General features: G+C 27.7%; 1 protein-coding gene across 1 annotated transcript; it reads left to right on the top strand.

The window, feature by feature from the left end:
* The first annotated feature begins 8,789 nt into the window (after window positions 1-8,789).
* Window positions 8,790-9,815, top strand: LOC129312938 (ethylene-responsive transcription factor 4-like). The gene has a single exon (XM_054955738.1). The coding sequence runs from the start codon at window positions 8,892-8,894 to the stop codon at window positions 9,513-9,515; it is 624 nt and encodes a 207-aa protein (XP_054811713.1). The 5' UTR covers window positions 8,790-8,891; the 3' UTR covers window positions 9,516-9,815.
* Window positions 9,816-19,711: the final 9,896 nt, after the last annotated feature.

Here is a 19,711-nt window from a genome sequence, read left to right as displayed (position 1 = left end):
AAGTTATAAACTATTAAAATTAAGAAACTTCTTTCATGTCATTCATGAAGACATTAAGAATAAAAGAATCTTAAGGGTTATGAGTTATGAACATCATTAACATAATATTTATAATAATATTTAAGATTGAGTTAGGATGTGATTTTTTTAATGGGAAAATTTATCTTTTATTTTTTCAACTTTTAACTCATTTATAACTCAGTTGATGTCACTCAACTTTGTGATTCAGTTCCTCAACTTTTGATTCACTTATAATTAGGTTATTATTGTTTAATTTTTTTAAAAAAATTTCCTTATCAAATAAGAGGGATAAAAAAATGCTCATATATTACTTTAAAATACTTTTCTCTTGCTCTTTGATGTGAGATCTAAGTTAACATGAAAAAAGAGAATTAAAAGAATTGAGGGACTAAATTATAAATGATTCAAAAGTTGAGGGATTGAGTTATAGGCAATTGGTAGTTGAGAGACTAAATTACAGCGAGTCATAATTGAGAGATTGAGTTATAAGTGAATAAAAATTAAAAAATTAAAAGATTAATTTTTTTATCATTTATTTGTTCTCTTCGCTTTTAGGCTTATTACTTCTGCAGTTCCACTCCTTAACAAATATATTAAAATAGAAAGATGTGTTTGAGGTGCTAGAATTAAATGTGAAATGCTAGTGTTACTAAAAAAGAAATATGAAATGCTAGAATTGTTTGATAAATACAAGTGAATTCAAAGTTCAATTCTTGATCAATTTTTATATTATAAAAAAATTTTGCCGTGCATTGTCTAAATCTTTAGGTGTTCGCTCCTCCAAAAAGCCATCTCTAGACCAATGACATGAGGCTTTAATTTAAAGTTAACCTCCTAAATCGTGATTGCAAAAGGCTAGAGGCACGTTGGACACTCTCAAAAATTGGCTAGATTCGTCTTGACATTGATAGGGCCGTCAACTCCATCAAAGCTGCTATTTATAGTGGAATCATACGAGACGATAAATGAAATTGAATCAAGAAATTTTTCAAATACCACAGTTCTCATTCAAGCACAACAGCAGAATTATTAAGCATTTTAGAAGGATAACAACTTTGTTGAAATGCCCATTTTAACAAAATCAACGTTTGCTTTGATTCTGTGGAAGCACTCTCGCTTATCCGACATAATTTTCCTGATAACCATCCTCTCTCTGAAATTATCAATAAAGTTAGATCTCTAGTTATGAAAGATTAGATTATTATCTTGGAGTACACGTTTAGAGAAGTAAACAGATATGCGGACATACTCGCTCACCTTGCATTTTGGAATAATCTTGATTTTATTATTTACAATCATCTATCTTCAGAATACAAATCTCTTATAAAATCTAACATGATCTGATTTTATTTTACTTTTAGATAATTTTTTTGTGTCCTTGTATTAAAAAAAAAAAAAACTAAAAGCCATTCCAGGCCTTCCTCTTATTCTCTTTGAAGATACCATTCTCTGGAAGCTTCCACGTATCTGGCCCTTTCATGTTTAAATGCCTTCTCTGACCGGGGCACGGAAAAAAGGACTTTTGCTATTATGTTATTGTTTCTTTTTCATTAGCGTTCTTTTCTTTTTTTCATTCCCTATGAAATAGGGATTTATTTTCTTGCATTCCTATTTTAATATTTTTGTTCTTTTTGTACTTCTTTTTATTCTAGCCAGTGTAGAATTCAATATCTCTTGAATTATGAAGTGTCAAAATTGTTTTGTTTCTTTTTAAGCAAATCAACTTGTTGGTTAAGTTTTATTTCTTTTTTCTTTTTGGCTGCCAAGTTGTTAAAGTATTAAGCAGACTGATTCTTAGGGGGGGGAAAAGAAAGGAAAGTATTTAGCAGACCACGAAAAAATCCAAAGGCGAGTTATTGAAAATAGAAATCGTGGAACTCTTACTTGAAATATTATTTCAATTTTAAGACTTGCATCAAGTATAATTTATTGAAGAGATGAGATTTTTCTCTAACAAGAAAGTGACTTTTTGTGACCACTTTAATGTCCGCAAATTTTGGTAGTCAATTGGTTTATCATTTCTTTGTTAAACATTTTCTTGTAATCACAAAAAAAGTCGGACATCAAAGCAATTTGTTGCTGTCGTCGTTGATGATAGTCATCTCAGGACCAAGTTGAGATAGGTGGTCGCAATAAATTCATGTACGCTCTATGGGAGCGATTTTGTCTATGAAAAGAGAGGAGAAATTCGATAAATAGAATTGAATGATTCAGATTCCCAAAAGAATTCAATTTAAAAAAAAAAAAAAAAGCAACAGAGAGAAGACTTGTCCATCCAAATCAGAACATGTGGATTTTAAAACACCAATGATATTAATAATAATAGTTTGTTATAGAATAATTTTTGTAAAAAATTCAGATAATTCAATTTGATTAAAAATAAATATATCAAGTATATAAAATTACCTTAAAACGTGGACTATTTAACACATTTTTAAACATGTTAAAATATTAGAGTGTACCCTTGGTCTTCTGATTTTATATAATATTTAAATTTTGCACCTTTATTTTATAAATATCTTTTCAATCATATAATTCTAACATCTTAGTTCCAAATAAATATTTTTTGTGCCGATCAATGTTATTTTAAAAAAATTAAAATTAATTATTTAATTTTTATAACTTTAATTTAGTTATAATTTAATTTTTAAATTTTGACTCATTGTAATTCACTTCTTATAGTTTTGACTTGATTGTAATTTAGTTTTTTAAATTATGACTCAATATAATATAATTTATATAATTCTAACCATTTAAAATATTGGTTCTCATATTGTAAAAAATATAATTATAAAAATTAAAATTATGTTGAAATTTAGAAACTAATATTCAAATTACTTAAAATTTTAATCTTTATAAAAATCATGGGGATTAAAATTTTAAAATATTTTTTTTGTTAAAAAGAGGCAACTTGCACATTATTATTGTGATTTTATTTATAAATCACTTTCAACATGTTTTATTAGTATAAAAAAATTTTAAAACTCATTTACTTTGTCTTAAAATTTAATAAGCTCTTGAGTTTGCCCTTATTAAATATACACCATTCAATAACATATTTTCTCTATTCAACATTCAATGGAGGGTAAAAAAATTTATAATGCATATTTAATGACGTGACTTATAAATAAGATTAAAAAATTTTCTCTTTGCTTTATAAATAGAACTAGAGGGAGTATAAGTTATTTTTAACATATTTTATATGAACTAAGAAAAATCTTAAAATATATAAACTTTGTCCAAAAATTGAATAAATTCTTAACTTTGCCATTATTAAATATGGATACGTAAGTTGAGTGAGTGTATTATTAGTAAAAGTAAGCTTATTGAATCGGCAGGTGCTTACTTCAACTAATTGAGTGAGTTAAATCAACTTATTTAGAGTCTCAAATTCAAATATCAAAATATATAATCACATTAAATGAATATGTCAAAAAAAATCTTGAGACATTTATGGGGCTTCTGCTAATAATAACAATTCTACAAAGTGGAGGTTTGGATTAATTTGAGTAGGTGGTGATAAACTCCTGAATTAGGGGTAAAGTTATAAATTTATTAAATTTCTGTGATAACAAAACTTTCAATCCCTCAGTTCTACCTTAATTATTGATCAAATATCTCAAATTTAATTTTTACTATTTGATCTCTGTTATTATTTTTTAAAAAATTATTATGTTAGTCCATTAAGTTTTAAAATATAAATTAACTCTCAAATTAATATAATATATAAAGTATATTAATAACTTAACATGTTTATGTAGTTAAATGAGAATAAGTTAGTTCTCAAATCAATTTAATTTGTGTCAATATAATTCTGTATGTTATGTTTTGTTCTTTTATTCTTTTTTTATTCTTTTACTACTTAAATAATTATACTTTTTTCATTGATTTGCACAACTGCTATCAATATACTTTTATGGATAAATATAACTGTTGGTCCCTATATTTTATTCATATTTTTCTTTTAATTCTTATATTTTTTCAGTATTTTAAATCCCTAAACTTTTATTTTTCATTATTTTTAATCCCTTTATGAGCAAAGCATAGGTACCTTGGAAGGACTCAAAACAATAAAAACCAAAGTGTGAGGACATGAAACACAAAGAAAAAAATATAAAAATTAAAAACAAAATGCGAGTAAAATACAGGAAGTTATGTTTGCCTTTTTTTTATCTATATTGACAAATTTTAATATCATTTTCTCTTTTTTAAATAATAAGGACCAAATTAATAAATAGGATAAATTTAAAGGACTAAATTAATAATTAAGATAAAAAAATTACCAATCCATAATTTTTTGTTAGGAAGCTAATAAATTTTAAGATATAGCATGTTTGAATTTTTATTTATATGTGTGTGTGTTCCCTTCAGTTTTCTTTGCTATTCATATTCTAAAAAAATTTATAAATCCTCTAGGTAAGTCAATATCTCTTGTTCTTTTTGCAATATTTAATGCACAGTTCAAAAAACAATCTCACATGAATTTTAAAATGAAGTAAAATATTTCAATTTTTGAGAAAATTCACCCTAACTATCATTTTACTGTGACTATTTTTTAAAATTCAAAAATAAAATATTTTTTAATTGTAAAGAAATTTTATAATTTTAACTAATTTATCTTGATTTTGCTACATTCGTCTTAAATTATAAAATAATTTGATATAAGATTATGCGTGCTAATAAAATTCAATACACCATTTTACAAGTTTTTCACAATAAAAATATACTCCTTCTGTTTAAAAATATAAGACATTTTTAACTAAATTTTACTTTCAATAAAGTAGTTATTTACTTTTAAACTAACCCTATCTTTTATATTTATCCTTATTAAATACCTTATAATAAATATAAAGTTATTATCAATAGGAACACCTTTAAAAAAAAAAGCAATGATTACACCTTAAAAGACTAAAAATGTATTATATTTTTAAATATTCAACTCCTTAAAAAATATCTTACAGTTTTAAACGAAGGAAGTAAGCTTTTAAAAATGCCTATCATTTAATATAATTTTAATTCTACAAATTTAATTATTACACTAGAATAATTTTAATTCTCTATCCACTTAAAGGGTGATGCACTAATACTACCTTCATCTCATATTATAAACCATTTTTAGACAAAATTACATATATCAATAAAGCTAATTTAGATACATTTATAACTTTTTTTCATAACAAATTAAAATAAAATTTCAAAAAATAGCTCTAGTTAAAAATTCATTTATAAAAGAATATTAAACAAAGAGAATATAGTGGGAAAGGCAATATTAAAAAAATTATTAATAAAATATTATTTTTATTAAAGTATCTTATATTTTGGGGAGTTAAATTTCTTTTAAAAGTATCTTATAATTTGATATTAGGAGGGTGTTAGAGAAGTATCATTAATAAAAAAATTGTTTTTATCAAACTATCTTATATTTCAAAATATATAATGCTTTATAAAATTATATTGTAATTTGAGATGGAAATACTATGTAGGGAAAATAGCAATAAAAGATTACTGACCAAAATTTATATCATTTTAGAACTAATTATTGTTAAAACTCGAATGGATACATGTTAATTTAGATTAGTTTTTTATCAACAAGTATCAATTCGGATTTTAACAACTCATTGTAATTTAATTATAATTCATTTGGACTTGTTTATTAATAAATAGCCATTTGAGTTTTGAAAATAACTAATCATTAACTGATGTAAATTCTAGTCAATAGTCCTTGATTATTATTTTTACCACTATATAATACAAAAGAAAAACATAATTTTTTTAGGATAAAGGGGCAAAAATACCTATAAAGTGGTCAACTAAGAGCACTCAGTAACTTAAAGTGAGAAAGGGGGCATAAATACTTATAATGTTATCAAAATTGATGCAAAGGTGATTAATTTATTAAATTTCTTAAATATTGACAGTTTACCCGACACTTAAGTTGAAGTTAACTATTTTTTTGCTAACATGGATAAAAAAAAATTTCAAGTAAAATTCTATGAAGGTTAACTAGTCATTGTATGAATATTATATTGGAAAATATCATTTTAATCGAATATCAAATTAAATCGCTCGCTTCTTTACAACAGTGACAAAAATTATTTAAAATTTTTGAACATATAATGAATGAAATTACTTAAAGCTATGACAATGTTCTTAATGTAGGGTGGCATGAGAGATATGTTTAGTCTTGATTTTTGATTGTGTACAATTTATTTTACTATGTTAAATTTCAAGTTTTGAGGACAATATAAATGAGTGGAGAGGGAGAGGAGAGGGGGTAGGATACGTGACAGTGAAAAGAAACCATGTGACGTGAATTTTAATGAATTGATTACTATTGCACCTATTAAAATAACATTATGAATACTTGTACGATAATCGATCAACCTTTATAGAAATTTACTTGTGAATAATTTTTATCTACATCAGTAAAAAAATAATCTATTTTTATTCAAGTGTCAGTTAAATGGTCAATATTTAAGGGATTTGATAAATTAATTACTTTTGCATTAACTTTGATAACGTTATAAATATTTTTACTCTTTTTGTTTCTCACTTTAAGCTATTAATTGTTTTTGGCTAATGATTTAGTGAGTATTTTTATTTTTTTTAGTTAACGCCAGCAAAAACTGACTCATAACATGCATAATTAGCATTTAACATCGAAAACTAATAGCATTAGGAAAATATAATGGTTTAATCATTTTTACACACATTTATATAACGTTATGAATAATTATATTATGTTTTTTCATTTTAGGTATTAGGTAATTTTGTGAGTATTTTTATTTATTTATTTATTTATATGTATAAAGCATGAAAAATGACTTGGCAGGCTTTTATTACGGGTATTCACATGGATGGTGGATGCCAGCATAAGTCCTCCACATAACAGAAGGAGAGAATATAATATCCGGAAGGACGGCGAGGGGCGGCTATCTCATGTCTCCTTACAGGTATCCACCCCCTCGACGCGTGTCCACCTCTCACCCGTCCGATCTATGCGGACAAATTCAGAAAGGCAAAACCAAGGGAGTGCCCCTTTTCTCAATTAATTTAAATTCAAAGCTAAAATTAGTTAAATAAGCAAAGAACCACACTTTTTCTTTTCTTTCTTTTTTCTTTCTGGTTCACTCATGCCGACCTCACACGCAACCTCAAATCAAAATGATCCGTATCCCACGGCCGCATGGTGCCCACGCGGCCCACCTTAACTGCCGTCACACTAACTCCCATGTTCCGTTTCGACCAACATGTCGCCAGTTGCCGACACGTCTTAACCGCCGTTAAGGATGACGCCGCCTTCTTCGGCCACGTGTTGATGCGACAGCGCTGCAGCGTGGATTCCCCCTTCCTAGCAATTACTCTCTGTGGGTCCCGCATCCCTGGCTGGGGCGGCGCGCGCGCTTTCATATCTCTGTGTGTGGGCTGAAGCAAAAGCAGTCAAATCCCTCGTTGACTGACTCAGCGGAATATTTCTTCTCCCTCTTTGAGATTGCATTGGATAATGAGAGAGAGAGATAAGTGCATGGCACGTGTGTACGTGAACCCACACGCATTCATGAGGGACCACGCGTTTCCGAACACGTGTCACCTTCCTATTTATCCTCTCTAACATCATATCACGTTCCAATGTGTTCGGTGATTCCCTCCTCTTCTGACATTTTTTTTGTGTGTGTCTTTTATACGATACTAAATTTACCTCTAATTTATTTTCTGTAAATTTGCCACTCAACGAAAAAGTAAATAGGGATCAAGTGGATTTTTTTTATAAATTTTACTTTATATTTTTTTAAAAAAATTTATAATATGAAACAATTTTTCCTTCAAAATAACCTATATTATGAAGAGGGAATATAATAAGGTTTTAAAATCAGACTTGGATTAACTGTAGTTTAAAAATATAAAATATTTTTAATCAAATTTTACTCTCAATAAAATTTTTATTTATTTTTAAATTAACCTCATCTTTTTATATTTATCCTTATTGACTACCCTATAATAAATATAAAATCATTATCAATAGGGATATTTTAAAAAAAGGTAATGATTACACCTCGAAAGATTAAAAATGCTTCATATTTTTTAATATCTAACTTTTTAAAAAATATTTTATATTTTTAAATAGAAGAAGTATGACTTTGATCACTTTTCATTTTTTTTATATAAAAAGACAAATAGTTCCAAATATATCCAAAATTGATGACTTCTCGTTAGCTTTAGAAGAGATTTTAGTTTAATACTATACATAGAATTTAAGCTATTGACAAGATGATGCTGCAAAAAAAATGTATGCCTTGTTTTGTGATCACAGTATGAAGTATGAACTCATTTTTAGCATCACCATGAGCGCGAATAAAAATTATGGTGATGACGTGTTAAAAGACTTGCTTGGCCAATACAAGAAACACATTTATACAATATGAATATCTATTTTTTTATGTTGATTAGGAAATTTTTGCCTATTATAATTAAAGGAGCATAATTATGAGTAAATATATAGGCAAGCATGAAGATTATTTTAAAATACTAGTATTTCCGTATAGATAATTTTTTTGGGAAACAGGTTGGTTACAATTAAAAGTCGGATCAAACAGAGTGAAAGTAAAGGCCGTACATACGTGGCGTGGAATGATTGGCGAGCAGTATCCACCGCAAGTGCTTCTGCTGGGAGCATCAAGCGCCCAAAAGGAGCGTAGCTTTTTTTCTCGCACGCACACTCTATCCTTCTGTGTCTTCAATCTTCGCTATAAAACCATCATACCCACCGTTCGCTTTTCCTCAGACATTGCGTCTCCTTCTTCGTCTGAAACCTTCTCTCTCTCTCTCTGAAAGTGTTATTTTTCTCAAACCCTCAGTCCGAAACCCAGAAAATGGCTCCTAGAGAAAGACTTGCTGACCCCAACCCGACCCACACTGCCAAAGAGATCCGGTACAGAGGCGTGCGAAAGAGGCCATGGGGGCGCTACGCCGCTGAGATTCGTGATCCCGGCAAGAAAACCCGCGTTTGGTTGGGCACTTTTGATACGGCTGAGGAGGCGGCCCGTGCTTACGACGCGGCAGCAAGGGAGTTCCGTGGCGCCAAGGCCAAGACTAATTTTCCGGCTCCGTCTGAGCTTCCGAACAACTTCAGCCATAGCCCTAGCCAGAGCAGCACGCTTGAGTCTTCCTCGCCACCGCCAGTCGCTCCTCCGCCGCTAGAACTTTCCCTCGGGACACTTACTTCCGGCGGCGCGTTGGGGTTCCCGATCATTCCAGTGGCTCGTCCCGTCATGTTTTTTGACGCGTTTGCTCGGGCGGACAACATGGTGGCAGCTACTGGCCGACGGGAGATTTGCGGGTTCGATTGTCCAGTGGCCGAGTTCCCCCGCTCCGTCTGCGATGGCGGTGCCCACAGTGACTCCGATTCGTCTTCCGTCGTTGATTATGAGCGCGCTTCGCCACGAACAGTCCTAGATCTCGACCTTAACGTTCCTCCTCCGGCGGAGGTTGCCTGATCTGGCGGCGTTTTGAAGATCCGACGATTTTTCAATATATTACTTCTTAATTTTTTTTCCTAGTAATTTTGAGAAAAAGGAAAGAAACAAAAAAAAGGTCTTTTGAGGATGTAGGCAACATGAAAAGAAAGTAGCTGACATGCTAGGATTTGATGACGGTAATCCAGACGTTGTGTAAATAGATGATAACAGAATCCCTTTTTTGCAACTTGTGAGAACTTGTGAAGAGTTTCTCACGGTTGTTTCTACCATTACTGTTCATCTTTATATGTATAATGGGAATTGATCCATCTTTTTCCAGATTTTCCTTCATCTAAGCTTCAAACATTAATTCCTTGATCATTATTTTTTTTTCCTTGTTGATTAAGTCTTTCCTGCATTTTCCCATTAACCAAACAGAGCCAAATATACAAGGAACAATTTTTGGATTTAAATTGTTTAGATCTGGCAGACGTATGTTGGGCAGATTTTTGTCGTACGATCGGTTTTCATTTCGTTGATGGACCATCACAACGGCGTTTCTATGATGCCGACGGCACAATGACCATAAAAGGAGGGAAAAAAATTGTGTTGTCTGTTATCCTAATATTTTAACAAAACGGTGCGTGTCATTTTATTCAGATTGAATAATTTCCTCGTGATTCTCGTTAGTGTTGTCGTTTATCGGGGAGGATCTGAGACGCTCATCGGATCTCACGGCCAAAATGATGCAGAAAGGCACTGAAACGACGGTAGGTCCAATCACTGTTGAATGATGAAGGAGAATTTAATTTAGTGTTGTGCAGATAAAATTGATTAGTTTAAATGATGAGTAATTAAGATCATAATTAGGAGGTTGATTAGTTATTGGTGCGTGGAGGAGATTTGGAGGCGAGGCGGCAGGGACGGCGAAAACGGTACGTACATGCCAGGGAGATCGAATCAGAAGCAAGCGTGTCTGAAGGTGGCCCCACCCGAGCATTCCGTGTTGACTGTGTTTGTGTCCGCGTTGATGTTGTCTTCACGTGATGTTTCAGCGCCTTGCTTCCCATTATTATTCTTCTTCTCCCCCCCACCAATTTACTATTTATTTATTTCACAAAATTCTCAGTCCTCTCCGCCGACTGCCTAACTTAGCTGAGACGAAACAATGGAGTTCGTGACCGCTGAGATAATAAAAGCGTATGCTCCTTCTATTTTAAAATATAAAATATTTTTAATTAAATTTTACTTTTTAATAAAATAATTATTTAATTTTAAATTAATTTTATTTTTTATAATTATTCTTATTAAATACTCTATAATAAATATAAAAATTACTATTAATAAAAATATTTTTTTAAAAAAAATAATGACTATACCTCAAAAAATTAAAAATATCTTATATTTTTTAACATTCAACTCCTTTAATGGAGAGAGTATTTATTAAGGCTAAAATAAAAATTTAAAAAAATGTAAAATAGTTGCATTTCATCCCTTCATTTTTTTAAATGTTTAAAATTAATCTCTCTAATTTTTCATTTTATTTTTCAAAATCCTCTATCATTAATTAATTATTATTTTATTAATACAATTATTATCATATCATATTAATATAATACACATGTCACATGATATGAAAAATATTTTTATTATTTTTTAATACAATTTAAGGAGGGATAAAATTATAATTTTTGTTTTTAACACATACAATTCTCTATTTTTTTTAATCGAGCAATATTGTTCTCATTATTTATGAGTGATACAATTCAAGAAAAAATTATAATTTTATTATTTTTTATCATTAGAACAACCTTTTATATTAAATAAATAGAAAGAAAAATATCTAAAAGCTACCATTGATAAAAATTATATAAATTTCGTTACTTATTTTGTTTATTTTCTTCAAACCCTTATTTATTTGTAGTTGTTATTTGATCCTTTAAATGAAGTTTTCAATGTTTATTCAAATAAAAAATATGTCCTATCTTAGAATAAGATATACTTTTTTGCTATTGGTGATTTACATTGATTCTATTAAAAACAACTTGCAAGATATCATAATTCTCTTCTATTAAAGAATAAATTTTTATTTATATGATTCTTATTCATAATAGCTTAAATGAAAATAATATCACTCAACTAAAAAAATGAGAGTATCTTTATGTATGTTAAAAATAAAAATTACAATCCTACCTCTTCTTAAATTGTATTAAAAATAACAAAAATATTTTTCTAAAATTTTTTATCCAAAATATAAAATAATTTTTTTATTTTACTCATATTTAAATTAAAAGAATCTGAACCTTATACTAAATTTTTTCTTATTATAAATAAATTTAAATAGAGATAATGTTAAAAGATATAATTAATACCTCATTAAGTGATCGGAGTAGTGCATACAAATGAATTTTATTAAGAAAAATTTTAAATTTTTTAAAAAAAATTTAAAATCATCCTTCATCAATACATGTAAAAAATAAATTTATTTAAGGATTGAATGATAATATTAAAATAATTATCATTACTAATATTTTATTTTTTAAAGCATTTTATATTTTAAAATATCAAATCATCTTGTACGAGATGGAGGAAGTACATATGTTTTGTAGAATTTCCCTATCCATCAATTTCAATTAATTCATTATCATTTTTTATTGTGGTGACATTTTAATCTGCAAAAATTATTTGAGATAGTTCTGAATGTAAAGAACAAAAATAATAATTGCATAAACAGAAGCTAACACAAAAGATTGAAACAATCAAAAGTTCATATTTATAAATTATTTTTAATTTATTTTTTTATAATCGACAAAAACTTAAAAATCGCTAACTTCGCTAAAAATTTAATAATTTTTAATTTTTTTCCTATTGCATGTGTTATATATATATATATATATATATATATATATTAATACAGTATTTTCTCCTACGAGATAAAAAAACTTGAAATAAAACATTTCTTTTATAAATTAGGATAAGAAAATATTTCCACCTCACAAGAGAATGGGAATGAGTAACCTAAATATATGAATGCTAGTCAATACTCTTCCTTTTAAAAAATATAAAGTATTTTAAATTTTTTAAACTATAATCATTATATTTTTTTATAAACATACTCTATTAATAATATAATAATTTTATATTTATTGTAAGTATTTAATAAAAGTACATATAAAAAATAAAATTAATTTAAAATTAAATAATTATTTTATTGAGATGAGATTTAATTAAAAATATTTTATCTTTTTTAATAATTAAAACAATAAATAATAAATATATAAAAAATAAAGAAGCAAAGAGAGTCATAGTCTCATAGTGACAGTAGAAGACAGAACGCCACACACATGGGAACAGTATGGATGGTTGGAGTCGGGCCCAGAATAATTGTTGTTGAAATTACGTGGAAATCATGCAAATGCAAAAGTGGGAGTGAAGGTGAAAGAAACTAAGAAACGCGGCGGCCGCTTGGGTGGGTCCCAGTTGCCGCATGTAATATTTGGAAGGGAATTTGTGGAGTATACACGTTTGAGTGGTGATGTTGGTGGGCCACGCTGGCATCAGTACGGTTCCAAGAAGCAGCGACTAGTGCGCAGCTGGAAACGTGTCGGAACAAGACCAACAATTATGGCGGCGCGTTAGCATCCCATTAATGAGTAAGCGTGGCGCGTGGTTCACCGTTCTCTATGCTTCTCTCGTCTTCTTTAAAATTCATTTTTACCAATATTAATACAAAAAAAAATAAAAAATAAAAATGCGTAGAATTTTAAATAAGTTTTTATATAACAAATTTATAAAATAATATAATATTATTTTTTTTTATAAAAAATAATTTTAAATTTTTTAAATATTACTTAAAAAGTTACATTATAATTTATAAATAAAATTAAATAAATTTTGTAAAATATAATTTATAAATAAGACTCAAAGATTATACGTCACTTGGCACTGCCCCGGCTCCTGCGTCACCGCATTCATCGCTTTAATGCGGTTTTCCTTGAGACTTGAAAGAATCTTTTTGCTTTTCTTTTTGAAGAATAGCGTATTATATCGTCCTATTGCCGATAGAAATCACTTTTTTTAGTGGAAGTTAAGGATTTGTTTATAAAATATGGTGTATAGCGCATTTACTAAGAACAAAAGATACATGCTATCCTTGTGACCCTATCTATGTAGCAAAAATAAATATTTATTTTAATTTTATTTATAAATTTTTTTAATAAATATCATATTTATTTTTATTCATTTGCCCCTATCATGTGCAGAGACAAAGGAAATGAGAGAAGTTTTGTTTGAAATTATTTTTATTTTATTATTTTAAGAATTGATATTTTGTAGAACATATTCTGAGAATAAAAAATAATAAAAATAGATATTTTTTTTATTCTACCTTATTCTCCAGAACATTAATCTCAAAACACCTGAAGTTATTTTTATTTTTTTGTTCTCCAGAATAATATTTTATTTTTTTGTTCATTAAAATATTTTTTAAAAACACATTATCAAACAGATTTTTTTTATTCTATTATTCTGGAGAACAGAAAATTATTTTCAAAACAGGTTTCCAAACAAGCCCTTAGACTCCCTGACTTTTTAATTTTTTTTAAATAAAATATAGGGATTATATATTTTTAGCCTTTAAGTTAATACATTACAGAAACTTTGAAACACTAAATGAAATTTTTATTTTTATTTTATATGTAAACTTTCATGCATGTATAGTACAGCCGATTCATTAGCTTAGAGATATTTATTTGTCTTAGAATTTGCTTATCTTTAACAAGATAATATTACACATGCTCTTAAAGCCTTGATGTTATTTTATTTTATTTTTATATTAGGTTAAGGTGTAAAAATACCAACCAAGTAGTTGGCCATAAACATCCAGTAGTCTAATATGAAAAAAGGATAACAATAGCTATAACATTATTAAAATTGATGTAAAAGTAATCAAATTATTAACTTACCATGATGTCGTTAGTTTTCAGTGTTGAATACTGACTATACTTATTATGTGTCAATCTTTATTGATATGGACTAAAAAATAAATAAAAATACCCATGAAATCATTAATTAAAAGCATCTAATAGCCTAAAAAAAAGGATAAAAATACCCATATTGTTAATTTGGTATTTGCATTGGTGACCAATCTATTAAATTCATTAAATGTTGACTGTTTAGTTGACACTTGAACAGAAGCTGATAATTTTTTCACTGAAATATACAAAAAATATTCTCAAATGAAACTCTATGATGATCGATAATCATTTAAATATTATGTGAGAAAATGTCGTTTTGACATAATAACATGTTAAATCGTTTGTTTCTTTCTATTGTCACGTATCCCAATTCCTCCCTCCCTCATTTTTCTTGTATGGAAAACATGAAATTCAACATAATAAGACATGTTGCACACAATCAAATATTGAGAATGAAGAGGTTGTAGCTCAATTTAAAAAATGCAAACACTTTATGAAAAAAGTTGTCTCTACTCGTAATTCCATTATGACTACACACACCTCTTATGACACCTACCTTAAGAATATTAGCACAACCTTTAACAATTTCGTTCACAATAAGGTTCAAAATCCTCAAATAGCTTCTGGCATTGTTAAAAAGAAGTAAGTGATTTAATTTTTCATTCGATCAAAATGACATTTTCTCACGTGGTATTCATATAATGATTTATCAACCTTCATAGAATTTTGCCTTAAAATATTTTCTGTCAATGTCAAGAAAAAATGGCCAACTTCTACTTAAGTGTCTGTTGAACAGTTAATATTTAAGAGATTTAATGAATTGATCACTATTATATATACTAAAATAACATTATGAGTTCTTTTGTCATTTTTTTCACTTTAAACTACTAGATGCTCTTGGTCGATGACTTTATGGGTATTTTGATTCCTTTTTAGTTCGTATTAGCAAATATTGACACATGGCAAATACAGTCGGTATTTAATATCAAAAACTAATGGTGTTAGGGTAAGTTAACTATTTGGTTACTTTTACATTAACTTTGGTAATGTTATAAGTACTTTTACTTTTTTTCTCACTTTAGGCTACTAAATGCTCTTAGCCATGTATTTTTTTCATCTTAGCCCTTTTATATTTGATGAGAGAAATTATATGAATTATTACTGATAAACTTTGTCAAGCATCACAACAAAAATTTCAAGATGTATTGAATGTTGTGCCAGATATATTTATCATAAAATCACTTATTTAAAAAGGTGAGAGGTTGTGTTTGATTTTATCAGTATGTTAATATGTTTATTTACTATAATTATCCAATAAGAGAATTAATTAGTAAATTCAATAAGCAAATAAAAGAGTTTATTAGATCGAGCATAACTTTAGATCGTAATGAGGCATTTAAATCATTCAATGCCTGTAAAGAAAATGATTTTTTCACCAATTTAACAAAATTTTATATTAAGAAGGACACTGTAACATACCAAATTTTTTTTAAATAATTTAACTCAACCATAATTGGGTTACAGCCACCCAACATATTTTTACATCAATAATTTTAATATAAAATATTTTATAATTGGCTTCAACTCACACAATATAATATTTCAGATAAATTTTTACCTTCCACATGCCACTAGGTTAAATCACATTTGTCCATCCTTATACTCCCAACAAGTAAACTAAATCACATTTGTCCATTTTATACTCCCAACAAGTAAAATAAACAATTTAGTCAATTTTCAACACAAGCCAGTTATTTGGCCTCATAATCATGCCATTTTAATCAATCCAAAGTAAATCAAATATTAAAATTACAGTCATCCAAAGTATACCAAAAATAGATTACATTTATATATTCATATAATTGTCAATAAACAAAAAGCCTTAATATTGATAATATAACTCATTATAAATCATAAATCAAATACTCAAAAGAGACAGTGGATCTATGCCACTAAGCCTCTGGGACTCCTCCACGTGTCACTCGTGGCTCTTCTCCTGAAAATTGTTAACCACATAATGAGACTCAAAAGTCCCAGTAACCAAAGCTAATTTATGATAGTGTATACAAACAGTTAAGTGTGTGCTTACTAAGTAAGTATTAAAAATAATATAATTCCAATAAAATATAAGAAATATTACAATATACATAAATAACCATCTTTATATCCCTCCATTAACCTCGAGTCGTAGCCCTCACTCGGTGCTAAATTACCCAGCCAAAGGTAGATTAGCCTGAGTCCTTACAAACCACCCATTGAGCTCCAATAGGAGCGTACCACGTGGCACATAAAATACAACAACAATAGCAAGTCTCCCAACACCTCCCACAATAATCAAACAAATTCATAATAATATTGCACAATTATATAATATTATAAAATTTATAATTTTCTCAATAATCACCCAATTAACATGAAGTAACACTAATCACAAATTAAAAGCATGGTTACCTTGTGACTTTTTTAATAAATTATTCCTTACAATTTCTCTCCCACCACAATCTTCACCAATAATACAATCTACAAATAACATATTATTTATAAATATTAGTTTTAATTTTTGAAACTAATAAAATAATTCTAATAATAGAATTAAAAATATAACATAATTCTTAATCTCAATCTTAATACAAATTCAGAGTTAATACTATTAAGTAAAATTTTTAACTCCTCTTTTAATTATCAATAAACATTAATAATTTAAAAATCAACTTTAAACTAATTTCTATTATCAAAATTTTTTTTTATTTCATAAATTCGCACCTAAAATATCCAAAAATTAAAAATTAAGTCTCTAGCTTAGAATCATAATCCTATAGCCATAATAATTTATTTCTCATCCCAAATAATCATCTAAACCTCAATAAATCAACATATATTTTTAGATAAACAAAAATCTAGTCTATGATTTGATCCATAAGTCATAAATTCAAAGATCATCAATAAATTTATACTCTAGAACATTTATTATATTACTAACAACCTCAAAAATTATATTTATTTAACATAAATTCATCTCTCTTTCAAATCTTAAATTTTTCACCATCACAAAATCAAAAACTAAAGGAGCTAGATGAATAAAAAAATTTTTTAAAACACTTATTTAATCTTGAAAATCTTGAAATCTCACCCTAATTATCCTATTAGGAAGTCTCACCTTTAAAACTTAAACACGTTGCGTCGATGAACTTCCTCACAGTCGCTTGCTCTGTTTGTGCGTGGAAGAGAAGTGAGAAGAGAAGGAAAATGAAAGGGAAGAGGACATTTGTTGTTTTAAAAAAAAATATGTGGGTCCCATTTTGCTTTCCTTTCCTTCTTTTTATATATCTATGTATTTCGCACTTACGTCGAAAGCTCCATTCCTCCTCCTCTCTTTTTTTATTATTATTATTTTATATGTATGATCATTGCATGCGGACGCACCGAAAGCTGGTCTCTTTTTCTTCTTTCTTTTCTTCCTCTTTCTCATACCTTTTCTTATTTTTTTAATAATAATAATAATAATTTAATTAATTTTTTTAATTAATTAATTATATTTTTTTATTTTAGAATTATATCCTAAGTTAGATTTAATAATCATCTCCTACTAATTTGCTTACCTCTAAATATATATATTTTTTAAATTTCTATTAACTCAAATTAACTATTAAAATTTAAATTGGAATGTTACAGACACTGCTAAAAAGTTTATCATAAATGTGATAACTAATAATTTTTATTCCATAAAAAAATTGATGAGCGAAACTTAAAAAGTAAAAGCACACAATTATTTTTGCTATATATATATATATATTTGTAAAATTAAATACAAATATATACACTGAAATATTCATGTTATATTAGTGATATATATGTATATATAGAGAGATTATTTTCCTTTTATTATCACACTATCTTTGTCATCTCGAACCCCCAATAAAATTTCTAGCTCAGCCTATGGCCCCTATTAAATGTTATGAAAATTACTAAATGTTATAATATTTGCTAAAGTATGTATATTTAATTAAGGTAAAATTCAACTTGTTGAATTTTTTAAATATGATTAATAAAATTTAAAATTTTTCTTAATTTTGATAAAACATGTTTTGAAGTAATTTATAAATAAGACTGAAGGGAGTATTGTCTCCCATCTTATTAATAAGGTAGGGAGAGAAAGATTTTTTTTAATCTGTAATGCATGAATACCAACTTTTATATCAAACTTGCTCATTTATCTTCAATTAAAATTGGTGATGGAAAGTATATTATTAAATAATTTACCTTTAATAGAAATAAAGTTTAAAACTTATTAAATTTTTTTAAAAGATGTATTAGGTTTAAAATTTTTCTTGATTGAATAAAACGTGTTAGAGGTTACTTACACGAAACCAAAAAGAGTTGTTAAAATGGGTATTTAATTAAGAAATACTCACTCTAGTTATATTTATAAATCATTTCAAGTATTTCCTACAAAGTTAAGGAAATTTTTAAATCTCGTTAATTTTATTTAAAAATTTAACAAATTTTTAATTTTACTCCTACTAAATATACTTGCTTCAACAAGTTTTAACTTTATTTCTACTAAATATATCTACTTTAAAATGAAATACTTTAATATTTAATAAGCTTACTAATATTTAATAGGGGCAAAATAGTCAAGATGAATTTACTAATAATTGAAGTGCCTCTCATAAACAAGACCAAAATAAATACACTCTCTACTTTATGTGTAACATCCCAATATAAATTTTAATAGTTAATTTGGGTTAATAGAAATTTAAAAAAAATAATTTAAAAAAAATAAAAAAAATAATTAAAAAAATAATATTATTAAATTATTATTATAATAAAAAAAGGTGTAAAAACAAGAAAGAAAGGAAGAAAACGTGAACGCAGCCGCCGCCTCAACAGCAAAATATAATAATAATAAAAAAAAGAAGAAAGAAAGAAAGAAGAGAGAGAAAAGAATAAAAAAAATGTGTGGGACCCACTGAATTTTTATAAAAACTCACCTTCCTTCATTTCCTCATTCATTCCTGCGCGCGAGCTGAGGCGGAGAGAACGCGAGTCACCGGTGCGAAATATCTAAATTTTTAAGGTAAGAGTTTTTAATAGGATATTTAGGGTGTGATTTTAAGCTTTTCAAGACTAAGTAAGTGTTCTAAATTTTTTCTTAGTCATCCTTCTTCTTTGGTTTCTGAGTTTGTAGTGGTAGAAAATTTAAGATCTGGAAGAGGGATGAATTTATGTTGAATAAATATGGTTTTTGAGGTTGTCAGT

The sequence above is a fragment of the Prosopis cineraria genome, unplaced genomic scaffold (assembly GCF_029017545.1).
Source record: "Prosopis cineraria cultivar Desert tree isolate PC_DT_omini unplaced genomic scaffold, ASM2901754v1 PC6, whole genome shotgun sequence".
Classification (NCBI taxonomy): Eukaryota; Viridiplantae; Streptophyta; class Magnoliopsida; order Fabales; family Fabaceae; genus Prosopis; species Prosopis cineraria.
Note: the sequence above shows the minus strand (reverse complement) of the source record. Positions and strands in the feature narration are given on the sequence as shown.